The sequence below is a fragment of the Barbus barbus genome, assembly GCF_936440315.1.
Source record: "Barbus barbus genome assembly, chromosome: 28".
Taxonomy (NCBI): Eukaryota; Metazoa; Chordata; class Actinopteri; order Cypriniformes; family Cyprinidae; genus Barbus; species Barbus barbus.
In genome coordinates this window covers 8,544,068-8,558,622 of record NC_136756.1, presented here as the reverse complement: position 1 = coordinate 8,558,622, position 14,555 = coordinate 8,544,068, and the positions used below count along the sequence as shown (strand labels likewise).

Here is a 14,555-nt window from a genome sequence, read left to right as displayed (position 1 = left end):
ATGTAAAACTTTATTTTGATATTCCACATTTGACTAGCTATAAGTAACTTTGCAACTACATGTCAACTAGCAGCCATTAGAGTAGAAGACTGTCTGCATAATTTCTGCTAACACTTTATTTTGATGGTCCTAACAGGCTACTGAAACTCTAATGAGAGTTAGTTGACATGTAGTTTCACAGTTACTTATAACCCTTGGTTATGCTGTAGCAGATGTTTCACCAGATTATTATTATTATTTTTCATACACTACTATTCACAATTTTGAAAACACAAAGGGGGTTGCACCATTAAGGATGAATTGAAGCAAAATTTAGAGATAATAAAAGATTGGTTGATCTAGTTTTAGTTCTTTTTTGTGATTAAAATCTTCCTCTGTGTTTAATTTTAATTGTAGGTGTCTTTTAATTATTATTTAAACATCCTCACATGTAAGTTAAAAGTTAATTCGTAAAAGAGAAACAGGATTAAAATTCAAAATTTTGTTGGTGCAAAAAAAAAAAAGAGACTGTTTTTTGTTTTTATAGAGGTATTTTTATACATTATAAACTATCTGTGTTGGCAAAGCCCTATTTTTTGAAAGTCTGGAAAGCAGTGATCTAAACTGTGATCACAGGTAAAAACATGATTTTAACTACATACTAAACACTATCTGGTTGTACATAAGAACTGATTTCTTTTTAAAACATAAAAATACATTTCAACAATAGTGGATGTTTTGGTTGTTGATCATTGTCAACTGCAGTTCTATTCATATAGCATACATCAACTGAACTCACACTAAATTTGTAATCACTTTGCAAGTTCAGTTCAGTTAGGATTTGAATCTCTCTGATCTCCTCTGCCACCTCATAATGCACATTGGTGAATAAATTAACTGTTCAGGCAGTGAAAAACAAACTATGTAGGCTACATTTTAATTATTTGTTGAAACTAGTCTAAATGTTTAAAATAGGAATAGACTTTCAAGACAAAGTACACTGAATCATTGGACACGACCAACTACTTCTGGAACAGACTTTCCATTTACAGTTAAAAACCTGTCTTCTTAATGTGGCGTAAGTAAGTATGAGATCTGTTTAGGTCTGTTTCAGTGGCCTTTCCAGCACTTTACTGATCCTAAACTCAGGCTCAAGGTTGGACTGACACTTCTGCTCTTTGGGTTTGGGTGTGGTGTGGTTAGGCTTGGCAGTTTTTGATCCAATGATCCCCACCCACTTTCTGTGGACAGATGAGTGGGAGAGACAGAAAGAAAAGGAACAAAGAAATAGATGATGAACACTGAAATATAATATGCTATATCATATTATACTCACACTCATGTCGTTCCAAACATGTATGACTTTCTGCTGAACACAAAAGAAGATATTTCGAAGACTGTTGCTAACCAAACCGTTTCGGGTCCCATTGACTTCCATTGTCCAATATGGACAAAAACAATCAGTGGGACCAAAACTGTTTGGTAACCACTTTTCAAAATATTTTCTGTTGTGTTCAAGTCATACAGGTTTGGAACGACATGAGGGACAGTCCATCATTTTTGGGTAAACTATCCCTTTAAGTTGGTAGTACTCTAATACTCCAATTAAAGAACTGAGAAATTATTTCATTTAATATGGGTCAGTAAGGCAAAGTGTAGCTTTATCCCAAAACACATGTATGCTCACCTTTGTACGCTAGGCTGTGGGAGAGGTGATGTGGGGTGGTTTTGGGAACGGGATTAAAGCCAATGCCCACCCACCGTGGGCTGCCAGCGCCCTCTTGTGTAGAGTTAATTCCTCTCTTCCCTCTCCTTTTACAACCATTACACTTCTTCCACTGGTTGGCCTGAACATAAACAAGCAAAAACAGCAGAATTATGCTTTAAAAGTCTAGGAGTTCCATATAATTAATAAAGTAAAAATAAAAATGTAAATAAATCACTTACAGTCAAACCAAAATTTATTTAGACACCTTCAACATTTCTCACAATATCACAGTTTATTGGCTATAGTTTCGAAACTAGTAATAGAGTATGACAAGAACTCAGTTAAACTGTGTCAGAACAAATTCATCTTGATAATGTCAGATAACTTTGATAGAAAGGTGTGTAATGATGATGAATTAGGTTGAATAGCTGTCAGATGTTCAGTTTAAGTACAAAATTAGATAATATAAATTTAGCTCAACCAATTACCAAGCAATGCTTCATTTTGTTCAGTCTGTGGTGTAAAAAGGTTTCATTAGCAATTAAAGAAAAAAAACTTAAGCAAAACATGGTCAGGTCAAAGTGTGAATAATTTTTGCTCCCAATTCTTTATCAGTTTTACTGTATGAAGAATTTTTGGGTATAATATGTCAGATTACTTTATTTTGCTATCCTCACTTAGCCTAAATGAACTATAGTATCCTGCATGCACTAGTAAAATAATATCCAAAATGATATCTGGTGTCTGAATAACTTTTGGTTTGATTGTATTTTTTTTTAAATACAGGTAATAATTATACAGAGAGACAAATTTATGTATTTATTATTAAGGAGTTGAATATATCCAAAATGTATTAATACTAATAATACACATTTTAAATGACATATAAATCTTTTTTTTTGTAAATATATATTATTATGGCTGCATAATTATAGCAGACACCTTGCCTGGTTACTCACCACTATGGACGGCTTGGTCATTGGACAAGATGGAAGGCAGACTAACTCTTTTACAGTGATGTTTGGAGATTTAGACCTTTATAGTGAAAAACAGATGCCAAACATCAGTTAAATGCAAGTATTAAAAAGCATTGTACATGTGACATGTAATGAATTTATTTTTCAAGTAGACATACGTTCTCGTTTTCTCAGATGTGTCCTGGTCAGGACTTTTTTTTTTAATTGCCTAAAATGTCTAGGATTTGAATTTATATTCCTATAGACCCACCATAGACGGTCATCAGCATTGCAAATCCTGCAAAATTGTTTAATTTTTTTTTTTTAAATATATGTACATTTACAACACTTTCATTTTTCATACATATAATGTATGAGGATTGTAGAGAGAACGTCAATAGGAAAACAAAGCCAAAACCCATCCATTTAAGGCAATTTAGAAACCCCCGGACAAGCCAAGACATGTCCAGGAAAAAGAGGACATATGGTCATCACATGTTTGATATCCATAACTCAGAAAAGGTGGTTTAAAAATACTATAATATGTAGTACTACTTATATATTTTATAAAACAATGTCCAGGAAAAAGAGGACATATGGTCATCACATGTTTGATATCCATAACTCAGAAAAGGTGGTTTAAAAATACTATAATATGTAGTACTACTTATATATTTTATAAAACAACATTGATACAATGGGAAGCAATTATTGTAAGGTCAGGCCTACTTGTTTTGGCGGAGCCACTGACGCTCATGGTGTGGGTTGGGAATCCACATAACCACTGGACACTGTGGCAACTCAGAGCGGCCCATCAGAGGACTGATGTCAACTGTATTTAACTGTAATCACAAGGCAAGATTTATTTGATTCAGATATGATTATTAATATTTTGGAAGTCAAGTGTAACCTCTATATACCTTGACAGTATTGTTTGGTTTATTGCTGGGCAACATGATGTCTGGGAAGGAAAGATTTGCCCTGCCAAACAATAACCAGAGACTGTGAGTAGTGGGATAGAAAAATAATAGTTCTGATCACTGTTGTATTAATGCAGTGATGTATTAGACTTACCTATTAATCTTCTGAGTGTCTTTTGTCTGTTTGCTGAGAGAAATACAAGAGACATCATTCAAAGACGCCTCTGTGTCAGCACCATACAGTGGCCTTTCTTTAATCGGACTCCCCCGTCCAGCCCATTCAGAGACATTAACTATACTCAGAGATGGAAAGTCCTCTGCTCGTATCACAAGAGACCAGAATAACAATATGGCATTATACAGACAAAAATCAAATGAATAAGGGAATGGATGTAGATGACACAAAGAAATGACACAATATCCAGAAATCTGGAATGGAAACACACCATTTTTGAGAGCGTGTTTCCTCGGGCGTGCTGGAGTGTGGCGTTTGATTCCTCTGGTGCAGCGGCGCTCGGTGTCCCAGCAGCATGGGTGCGAACACAGCACCCTGAAACAATGAGCTCCATCCACACTGGCCTCAAAGTCCCTGAAAAATGAGGGAATATAGACGAGTTTTCAAAGAACTACAGTGAACCTGATCTGACTTGTGAGTGGAAAGACTTAAAGCAGTAGTTCACCTAAAAATGAAAACGTACTTTACTCACCCTCAGGCCGTCTAAGGTGGGTTTGTTTCTTTATCGTAACAGATTTGGAGAAGTGTAGCATTACATCACTCGCTCACCAATGGATCCTCTGCAGTGAATGGGTGCCGTCGGAATGAGAGTCCAAACAGCTGATAAAACATCACAATGATCCACAAGTAATCCACACCACTCCAGTCCATCATTTAATGTCTTGCGAAGAGAAAAGACAAATCCACGAACGTCTATCTGTTTTTGCCTTCTTACATCAAAATCCATATCTTCACCACTGTTTCAGGCTGTTTTCACTTATAAACAGTGTTTGATCTGGGCATATTTCCCTCCCGATTCAGACGAGAGACAACTTTTTCACCGGAGAAAACAGTATTATGGATAGAGCACTTAGATGGACGATGGATTATTGTGATGTTTTATCAGCTGTTTTCTGACGGCACCCATTCACTGCAGAGGATCCACTGGTGAGCATGTGATGCAATGCTAAATCTGTTCAAATGAAGAAACAAACTCATCTACATCTCGGATGACTGCCTGACTCTTGAGTGCGTGTAAATCTTCAGCAAATTTTGATTTTTGGTTGAAATATTCCTTTAAAGAGTCTTTTTTTTTAGCCTATATAGGCCTATTAATATTCTATCATATAAAATATTATTAGTGAGAAACGTTGGAAATAACCTCACAGGCTTTTATTCATTTAAATTACTGAATCAAAAGCCAATGTGACAATAAAAACAGACCATGTCCTGTTACTGTGATAATCATTCATTTCCTAGGATTAAAGAAAAGCGCTTAGTTTAACGTTTTATTTGAACTGGATTCGTTCTAAAATGTTGTCCATTTGGTGTAATAGCACTATAACACTTATATACATTTATATACACTAACCTCATTTGTTAAAACAAACATCAGAGTACATCCTCGCGAGTCGCAAGCGATAACAAACTTGTGCCTCTGCTTGTGTAAAGATTGGTTGCTTAGCAGCAGGAACACGTCACTGGCCTGCTTTCACTGTAAACGCGCTAATGCTAATCGATGCGATGCTGCTCTGGTATTTGTTATGAAAATCAGATCCGTTTTACAAATAAAATAGGTTCTCAAATTAAGATTATTACACATTTTCGCCAAACCTATATTAGTTTTACTATAGTTGATGCAATATGAAATGAATATAACTAATAATAGGAAATATAATAATAATAAATAAACATAAATAATAATTAGTTATGTGTTTTTAACAGGAGGAATTAAAATAAAACATACGTAGTGGAATAAATAAAGGAAAGCCGTTATATTTAATAATTTATTTAAAATTATTTTTCGTATTATTAATAAATCTAAACAACTCAGTATATTTAACTATAATCACATTAAAATATTTTAGATTTTCCAAATAATGACTAGTTTTTTTTTTGTTTTGTTTTTTTCTCGCGCCAGTTTGAGTGGAAGTGCCGTGACGTAAGCGCGCGCGGTCAGGTGACACCAGCAGAACTAGGAAGCGCCTGGAGAGAATTATTACTCGTTAATATTTATTCACCGCATGCAGGCGATCAATACTTCATATCTAGACTGGAATATAAGTAAATCTGGCGCCTCAGTTCGCCTCGCGGTGTGAAGATTAGTCAGGGCCATGTTTGCTGCAGACGACGAGGACGGAGACTTTCTGTCTCCCACAGGAGGGTGAGTTCCTGACGGACACAGACAAAATCATGAGCCAAAAGTCATCAGATAAACGACATTCACTGTTTAAATTAAGTTTCGGTAGATGTGTAACACCGACACTAAAATGCAGCGACGGTATGGGGAAGAAAAACAATTCTGGAGCCAGAGAGAAGAGAAGTGTCACTCATTGGCTAATAATGGACAGTAATATAGCAGATATAGTGCAGCTTTCTAATGGCTGACAGATCAACTTGAAGGAACTTTTGTTGCGACAAAGTGCATGAACAGACAAGTGAGTCGTTTGATGTGTTGAATAACATCGAGTTGCTTTCAACATTCAACACTTGAACGTTACATGTGTCCCTCTCATGACGCCCATGATCATATGATGTCTGATCTTTAGCAGTCCTGCTGAAGAGACCTCATGCTCGAGGTGTTGATGTGGTCAGTTCCACTAAAATCATCTCAGCCTGTGAAGTATTTTAATGCCAGATCATTTTTTTCTAAACCAAAAATTCCAAAATGTCACAGCCCATTTTTAAGGGCCACTAGTGGCACCAAAAACATTAAACTCTCAATTGCAGAACTAACTCTGCTTTATGTAATGTGAGACTTTCAGACATTTTTAAGTGTTGTTTAGGGTTTTTAATTTTTTTTTAGATGCCATCGACCCTCAAATATTATGATTCTCATGCAAGAGATCCCTGTCCTAAAAATTTATATTATATTTTTTTTTACATTTTTTAATAAAGTGTTATCATAAAAAAGAAATCTGTCTGTTCTTTCAAATGTCAGGATTTACAGGATTACATTACATTACATTTTTCTACTTTTTATAGTGCTATACTGATAGGTGTGTTATTTACTCATGTGCTTATTTTAATATATAATATTTCTTTTATTTTTATTACTCTTAATGATAAGCTATCATGATTTTTAATGCCATCTTAATTAAATAGCTTAATGATAGTAAATTACCTTCAAATATACCCATTGTTTTTATGTTTTTCTCTAAACATTTACACCGACTCCCAAACACATTAGGTCCCCAGACCCCATTTTCAAATCTCTTTAAGTGCCACAAAATTTTGTAGCCACTACATTTCTTCTCTCTGGTGTTATCCGAGGTTATATCCATTAATTCAATTCTGCGCTGGCATCCACACGTGAGATTGGGGAATATGAAGCTGTTGAGAAGGATTGTAGAGAGGTGGAGAGTCAGTGTGTTAATGCCGCTCACATGCTGGTAGTTACACGTCCCGGATCAGAGCAGGGCCTCGGTCTGGGAACGGGGCGCCCACAGTCACGCGGAGCTGCTGTGTGGTTGTAGTCCCTGCCAGACCTGCTAAAGAGATCTGAAATTATATGGAATTGGAAATGTGGCATGAAGCTAATATGCACATGAGGAGTGATTGACTGGTTGCATAGCTTCCAGCTCAGGCAGCAGGTCAGAAAGAGGTCAGCTGAGCATGGCAGGACAGCGGGACAATGACTACAAGTGGAGACAGATCCATGGGTCAGTGCCGTATGCGTTATAGCTTCCTGATGATATTGTGGAAGTCATACTTTTTCAGTTTCATTTGTTGTTGCAGGTTTTCACTGATGTTCTCAGTTTAAAGTTTGATCAAAAAGTCATTCAAAGTTAAAATTAGGTCAGCTTTAATTTGAGAATTGAGCGTCGTTCAGACTCTCATGTGATCTCACACAAGTGGAACAGTGTTATAGTGGGCTTACTTGCTGCTTTTTTTGTGATTCCAGAGCAAAGTTAGCCTCTCTGTTTGGACTGGATCAGGCAGCAAGCCAGGGGAACGAATCTTTCCAGTACACGGCACCCAAACAGCCCCGCAAGAGCTCTGCCAACTCAGGTAAGACTGTAGGAGCATCTGCAAGTGTGAACTGACGCTTAAAAGTGGTCATATCATGAGGAATCAAATTTTTCTATTTTGTTTTAAATAAAATAAATTGGTGGGAAGTTAGAAACTGCATAAAAACATAATTTATAATTACAAACTATATCTAACACAACAGCAAATCTGCAAGCACAGCACCCAAAACCTTCCATACGAAAGGGTTGTTTCTAAAGGTTTAATTGCAAGGATCCAAGAGAGAAAAAATGCCACAAACGCTGAATGTGCTAGTTTAGTGCCTGATTTGCTAAGGGAACAATGCAAATCAGCCAATGGCACAAACACACCTTTGAATTTAGCACTGATGTCAGTTTGCATCGGGTTAAAAAAACATTGACGCAAACGTACATATCAATAGTCTCTGAAACAATAATGTTCTTGTTTGATAGGAAAGAAACCACAATATTCTAAGAATGAATTGCATCTGCTAAAACTGTGAAAGTGCACTCAAACATCTCATTTATATATTTATATAGCCTAGGCTAAAAACAATTTGTGTTGATAAGAATCTTTTGTAATGGTTTCTGGCTTATGAAGACTACACTAATGTGATTAAAAATACATTAATAATAGTGATATTGTGAAATATTATTACAATTTAAATGAACTGTGTTGTATTTAAGTATTTTAAAATGTAATGTATTCCTGTGATCAAAGCATCATTACTCCAGTCTTCACATGATCCTTCAGATATCATTCTAATATGCTGATTTGCTGCACAAGAAACATTTCATATTATTATTATCATCATTGAAAACAGTCGTGCTGCTTAAGATTTTTTTTGGAACTGTAATACATTTTTCAAAGTTCAAAGGAAATGCATTTATTTAAAATATAATTATGAACAATGTAAATATCTTTACTATCACTTTTGATAATTTTAATGCATACTTTTGAACTGTAGTGTAAGAGGACCTCATAGGGAAAAAATAATGAATATGAAGTACGATAATCCTTTTTTAATGCATTTTGTTTTTTTTGACATTTTATGACATATTCTGTTTTACAGGACCCCCAACCCAAAAGGGTGCACCTCCTCCAAACTCTCCTGCTGTTCTCTTTGCTACTGCAGTACATGCATACAGATAGTAAGTTGGAAAAGATGCAGAAGCTTTTTTTTATTTTTTTTATTTATTTCATTTTAAGTGTAATGAATAAAGCATAAAAAAATGTACAGATAGTGCTGCACATTTTAAACCTGTCTTCCGAAGCAAAGTGCCGTTTACAAGAATTTATCTTGTGTACTGGTTGTCTGTGGTAATGTGAAGTTTGCAGACTGATGTTATGAATAGAGAAATGCAGTGGTCACTTTTTTTCTGTGCAGTGTTAACGGACAGTATGTGAAACAAGGCAAGCTTGGAGCAGCCGTCCTTGGAAATCATTCAACTAAAGAGGTTCGAATGATCACATTTTTCTTCTTTTGACAGTCTTAAATGGAATTTATTATTATTTTTTTTTAACACATTTGCATGTCTGCACCCATTTCAGTACAAGATCCTGCTGTATGTCAGTCAACAGAAGCAGGTGACGGCCGCCAGGATCCACAGCGGCTTCGTCCTCACTGTGAGCTCTTATTCACATAAGTCAGACAACACGTTTGTTTTCTATATGTTTTTTTTCTAACTGTCTCTCTCACATTCAGGTCCAGCCCAGTAGCTACTGCACATTTTATGATGACCAGAGACAGAATTGGTCGCTGATGTTTGAATCTGAGAAAGCAGCTACAGACTTTTGTAAAGAGGTTTGTATTTTATGGGTTCTTTCCTGTGGTGTTGCATGAGGAGCTTTTTACGCAGTAATAATATTGTTTCAGGTTTGTCTTGCCAAAGTAAACTGCAGCAGTGCGTTAGACTCGGTCTTGATCCAGGATCTTGTTCTCGGTGAGGGTCAGTCTGTGGAGAACGGAGACTCTTTAGAAGTGGCCTACTCTGGCTGGCTACTGCAAAACCACACTATTGGACAGGTAAAGATGTTTTGTCAATGACCACATTTACGTGTGCACAGTGTCCAATATGGACAGTGTAAATAAAAATGGCTTTGGTGAGTAAATAAGATGCCATTATGATCCAAAATGTACTATGTGCTAAGCAAGTTAATGAATTTGCATGATGCATACATTATGAGAATGTGGCTGAATTCTGATTAAAATTCTTCTGAATGTAAACATGGTTTTTATGAGAATTGTAGAACAACACTAAAGTTCAGTAAGTTCAGTATCTTGTGCTCACCAAGACTGCATTTATTTAAGATATAAAATAAAAACATTAATACTGTGAAATATTACTACAATTTAAAACAACTGTTCTATTTGATTAATTTTTCAAATATAATTTATTCCTGTTTGCAATTTTTCTGCATCATTACTCCACATGCCACTGTCACATGATCCTTCAGAAATCATTCTAATATGATGATTTGCTGCTCAATAAATATTTTTTTATTGTTATCAATGTTAAAAACACGTCTTTTTGTGGAAATTCTTTTTCAGGAAAAGTTCAAAAGAACAGCGTTTATTTGCAATATACATTTTTTGTAATATTATAAATGTCTTTGCTGTCACTTTTGATCACTTTAACGTGTCCTTGCAGAATAAAAGTAAGACTTTTTATTAAAAAAAACTTTTGGACTGTAGTTTATGAGCATAATGAAATATCTATAGATAAATTATATTATTTGAAGTAATCTGTAGATAAATAGTTTTATTTATTGCTACCTAGCTTTATATATATATATATATATATATATATATATATATATATATATATATATATATATATATATATATATATATGTATATGTATATGTATATATATATATATATGCATATGTAATATATTATTTATTTATTTATTTTTTCCTTCTCCTCCAGATGTTTGATTCAAATCTGAATAAAGACAAACTGCTGAGACTGAAGCTCGGGGCTGGGAAAGTCATTAAGGTGAGGGGGAAGTTGGCTGGGCTGGATTACATGTGTCATTATCACTCATATGGCAGTCTAAAGCTCTCTCTCTCTCTCTGTCTGTCCGTCTCTCAGGGTTGGGAGGAGGGGATGTTGAATATGCGTAAAGGTGGGAAACGGTTCATGGTGATTCCCCCCAGTCTCGCGTACGGGTCGCAGGGTGTTGCCAGCCATGTCCCACCGGACAGCACGCTAGTCTTTGAAGCTGAGATCCGTCGGGTACAGCATTCTAACATATTCAGAGCTTCCCTTTACTTCCTCATGTTGACTGTATAATGTATATTGTCTAATGTTAATGCATACTCAAAAGTATGTGTTTTTACATCCTCGATACAGTTTATAGTGTTGTAGAATATGCAAATTGAGATTCATCTCTTCATCTGTATTCTCTCTTGATGCATGCTCAGGTTAAGTTTGCAAAGGATGGAAGTTCAAGAGATTCGGCGGCTCCGTCTCCTGCTCCCAGCGTGGAGAGTCTGAACCCCTCCGAGCTCATCCAGCCCCTTAGCACTGTCCCACAATCCAGCAAACCCAGGTGAGCCCTACATGCCTTCTGTTGTAGCCTGACTGGAGATTATTGTTTATATTAATAATATTTGATTGAGGTTTGCTGTTTCCTCTTTTTTTTTTTTTTCTTTTTTTTACAGTGAACCGCCTCTTCGAGCAAAATCAAACTCCCTCAATGAACAGCTCAGTGTAAGATTTGGTTTTTTTCAGTTTAACACATTTTTGTTTTATTAATGCAGATTTTTATTATAAATAAGTACATCTGGAGCTGTGGCTTAGTGCAGAACATATGCATTTATAACAAATAGGTGTGCACGGTATATCAGGAACAAAATGATTATTGGCCAACATTAAAGATGATTTTAGTCTGTCAAATCAGTATCTGTCGATATTGAAAATATACTGTATTTTTAATAATTCAGGCTGATATTTTCTATTTTTACTGTTGTCGTTTATCTTTAGACTTACACTACTGTTCAAAAGTTGAGGGGAAGATAGCACAACTGTGTTTAACATTGATAATAATCAGAAATGTTTCTTGAGCAGCAAATCAGCAAATTAAAATGATTTCTTGAGGATCATGTGACACTGAAGTCTGGAGTGATAATGCTGAAAATCCAGCTTTGCATCACAGGAATAAATTACATTTTAAAATGTTTTCAAATAGAAAACGGTTATTTTAAATTATAAATTAAATTTAAATTAAATTACAAATATGTCATAATATTACTGTTTTTACTATATTTTTGGTCAAATAAATGTAACATTGGTGAGCATAGGAGACTTTCAAAAACAAAACAAAAAAAAGTCATACAGACCTCAAACTTTGGAATGGAATAGCAGTCTACGTTAATTAATATTTAATCACACTCTTAAATGTTTATCAAATCTCAGAAGGGAATATTCATCTGTCATAGTTTTAATAATAATGTTTGATGCCCAAATTAGTTTATATTATTTTTTTAGTAGTAGTAGTAGTTGTAGTAATATTTCTTTTTTACATAAAACAGTGACTTTTATTATAGACGCTTTATTAGTAATCAGTCATAGTATGAAAATAATTGTCAACTAGAATTTTAATATCAATGCTTCACTAATAATAAACCTTCTGCAATATAATAATTATGTCTTTGTGTTTTCTGACATATTTCGCAATGTCTTCAGAATCCTGATGCCACTAAAGCTAAACTGATTTCACGCATGGCTAAAATGGGCCAGCCAATGCTGCCCTTCATCACCGGCCCGGCCTCGTCGCCCTCACAGCCAGACTCTAGTGACTCCGAACTTGAGGCAAGGTTTATTTTTGTGAGACATTCATTCAGAGCTTCATTGCAGTGGTTTTACTCTGTCTCCTAACCAGACACAGCACAAAAATCTGCCACTGTAGTGTATGTTTTTGTCCTTTGATAAAGATATGCAGTGTAAATATGAGAGATAATCCTCATGCGCTCTGATCCTGTTATCATTGCTGTAGGACCCGAGTGTGTCCAGACTCAAGGAACGAAGCAGTGCACCATCACCGCAGCCTGTGCACATCTCCTCCGGCCCACCACCTTCAGTGCAGGGTAACGCCTATATCAAATCATATTCTGATCAAGGCCAGGAGTGTAGCATAGTGTAAAATAATGCACTTTTTATAAGATATACTTATTGTTTTGTAATGAAATTAAGAATAAACCTACAAAACCATTGCCCAAATGCTGAGCTATTTACTGTTATACAGTTCATTTTAGTTTTATGACATTGTATTCACTCTCTCTTCATTCCATCTTCAGCCCTTCTACCGGTTGCCATGGCAACAGCCAATCCACAGCCTATGATGCCGGGAGCAGTACATGCCTTTCAGGTGGCTAACTCACTAGTGCTGTGTAACTTAAGACTGATATCAAAAATGAAAATTCATTCTGTCGTCATTTACTCACCCTCAAGTTGATTCAAATCTAGATGAGTTTCTTTCTTCTGTTGAACATAAAAAGATATTTTGAAGAATGTTGACTTCTAAGTGTATGTCTGTCAATGCGGACCAGAAACTGTTTGGTTACCAACATTCTTCAAAATAACTTCTTATGTGTTCAACTGAAGAAATAAACTCATACATGTTTGGAACAACGTGAGGGTGAGTAAATGATGATGATGATTATTATTATTTCACCTACTGTCAGTTAGTGATCTGCTGCCGGTTGCACCAGCTGTGTGTAACTTAGCTTAGTTGCAACCTAAAGAGGCACAAAGTTACAACTTGTGCAGTATGTTTGCTTGCATTGCACAGTAAAACTTGAAATGTAACTCTGCTTCAGAAAGCCCATGTTTTACCAGGCAAACTTCAATTCTTTAGAAATATGATCATTTTTACACTCATCTGCTTTTTAAGAGAGAGAACATGTAAATAAATGATTAGCTGGGTTTCCATCACCCTGTTTTAATGCACATTTTGAAGTATCGCATGAGAAACGAGTGATGGAAACGCCAAATTTAGAATAAAAATCCCTTAATTCACAAAAAAGTTTTTATGCTCACTTGAGATGGTTTTTGACTTGTGTCCGAAAAAGGGTTAATGCGAATAATGGGAGATGGAAACGCATTTTGCGAATAAATTCCTCCAAGCGCATCAAAAAAGTCATGTGACTTTGCGCTATGAGACAGAATAACTTGACTAGCAGCGGACTGATCTCAATCCACAGCATCTGAAATGTTGTTATGGTCGTTCTGAAATGCCTGAGCAAAGTCTGTCATCAAAGTATTTCTGTATAATTGTCTTAAACAACTGCGTTCACAAACAGCAGCATTCACCTCGAAAGCATTAACCGCATTTATTGTGTTTCGTCTGCTCGTTCTGAGGCGCAAGTAATTTTTCATATATGAAAATTATTATATTCAGTAGCTTATCCTAGTTTTCTATAGGCTATTTAGTGCCAGTTTACCAGGAAGTGACAATTTTGTTCTCTTTGACTCGTTGGATGGAAACGGTGCTTGTTCGCAAATGTTTTATGCGATATTCCAATTTTGTTAAATTCGCAACTTTGGATGGAAACCCGGCTATTGTTAGCAGCTCTTTAACACACACTTGATTTAAACAGTGTGTGTTTTTCTTTCAGTGTTTATTTTTTTATATTAATTTCAAATGCATTTTTTATTATGTTTTATTATGCACCAATGCATTACTTTAGTAAAGTAAAGTGCTTACTAGCTACATTCTGCCTTAAGAACAAATTGTGTAATCAAAAGAGTTTATTACAAACTAGCTAGTGGTTCATTAACC

General features: G+C 35.5%; 2 protein-coding genes across 5 annotated transcripts in view; one reads left to right on the top strand and one right to left on the bottom strand.

The window, feature by feature from the left end:
- Window positions 1-5,265, bottom strand: LOC306848608 (uncharacterized protein). Of its 2 annotated transcripts, none has more exons than XM_079383252.1 (8): window positions 5,150-5,265; window positions 4,010-4,152; window positions 3,718-3,750; window positions 3,564-3,624; window positions 3,373-3,485; window positions 2,647-2,722; window positions 1,667-1,826; window positions 1-1,220 (listed from the first exon to the last, which is right to left on the bottom strand). In XM_079383252.1, exons 2-8 carry the CDS (start codon window positions 4,093-4,095, stop codon window positions 1,090-1,092), a joined length of 660 nt encoding a protein of 219 aa, XP_079239378.1. In that variant the 5' UTR covers window positions 4,096-4,152; window positions 5,150-5,265; the 3' UTR covers window positions 1-1,089. The 2 variants fall into 2 exon arrangements, with proteins under 2 accessions (XP_079239378.1, XP_079239377.1); XM_079383251.1 differs by having other exon boundaries at window positions 3,718-3,880; window positions 5,150-5,249.
- Window positions 5,266-5,705: 440 nt separating this feature from the next.
- Window positions 5,706-14,555, top strand: part of fkbp15b (FKBP prolyl isomerase family member 15b) — a 22,441-nt gene continuing 13,591 nt past the window's right edge. For all 3 annotated transcript variants that reach the window (XR_013782224.1, XR_013782225.1, XM_079382770.1), the window contains exons 1-14: window positions 5,706-5,941; window positions 7,682-7,788; window positions 8,840-8,918; window positions 9,155-9,224; window positions 9,319-9,393; window positions 9,473-9,571; window positions 9,644-9,793; window positions 10,700-10,768; window positions 10,865-11,008; window positions 11,197-11,324; window positions 11,437-11,485; window positions 12,461-12,586; window positions 12,771-12,861; window positions 13,072-13,142. Coding sequence is in view for 1 of the 3 variants with exons in the window: in XM_079382770.1 (XP_079238896.1) it covers window positions 5,892-5,941; window positions 7,682-7,788; window positions 8,840-8,918; window positions 9,155-9,224; window positions 9,319-9,393; window positions 9,473-9,571; window positions 9,644-9,793; window positions 10,700-10,768; window positions 10,865-11,008; window positions 11,197-11,324; window positions 11,437-11,485; window positions 12,461-12,586; window positions 12,771-12,861; window positions 13,072-13,142 (1,308 nt within the window). In the remaining 2 variants the exon portion in view is untranslated. The remainder of the gene's footprint in view (window positions 5,942-7,681; window positions 7,789-8,839; window positions 8,919-9,154; window positions 9,225-9,318; window positions 9,394-9,472; window positions 9,572-9,643; window positions 9,794-10,699; window positions 10,769-10,864; window positions 11,009-11,196; window positions 11,325-11,436; window positions 11,486-12,460; window positions 12,587-12,770; window positions 12,862-13,071; window positions 13,143-14,555) is intronic.

Bases quoted from the DNA above. Each gene is read 5' to 3' on its own strand.
- LOC306848608 (XM_079383251.1), bottom strand. The intron at 2,723-3,372 runs GTAGGCCTGACC...TTCACTATAAAG, and splicing joins CAGTGGCTCCGCCAAAACAA to GTCTAAATCTCCAAACATCA. The intron at 1,827-2,646 runs GTGAGTAACCAG...GTTTATGTTCAG, and splicing joins TGACCAAGCCGTCCATAGTG to GCCAACCAGTGGAAGAAGTG.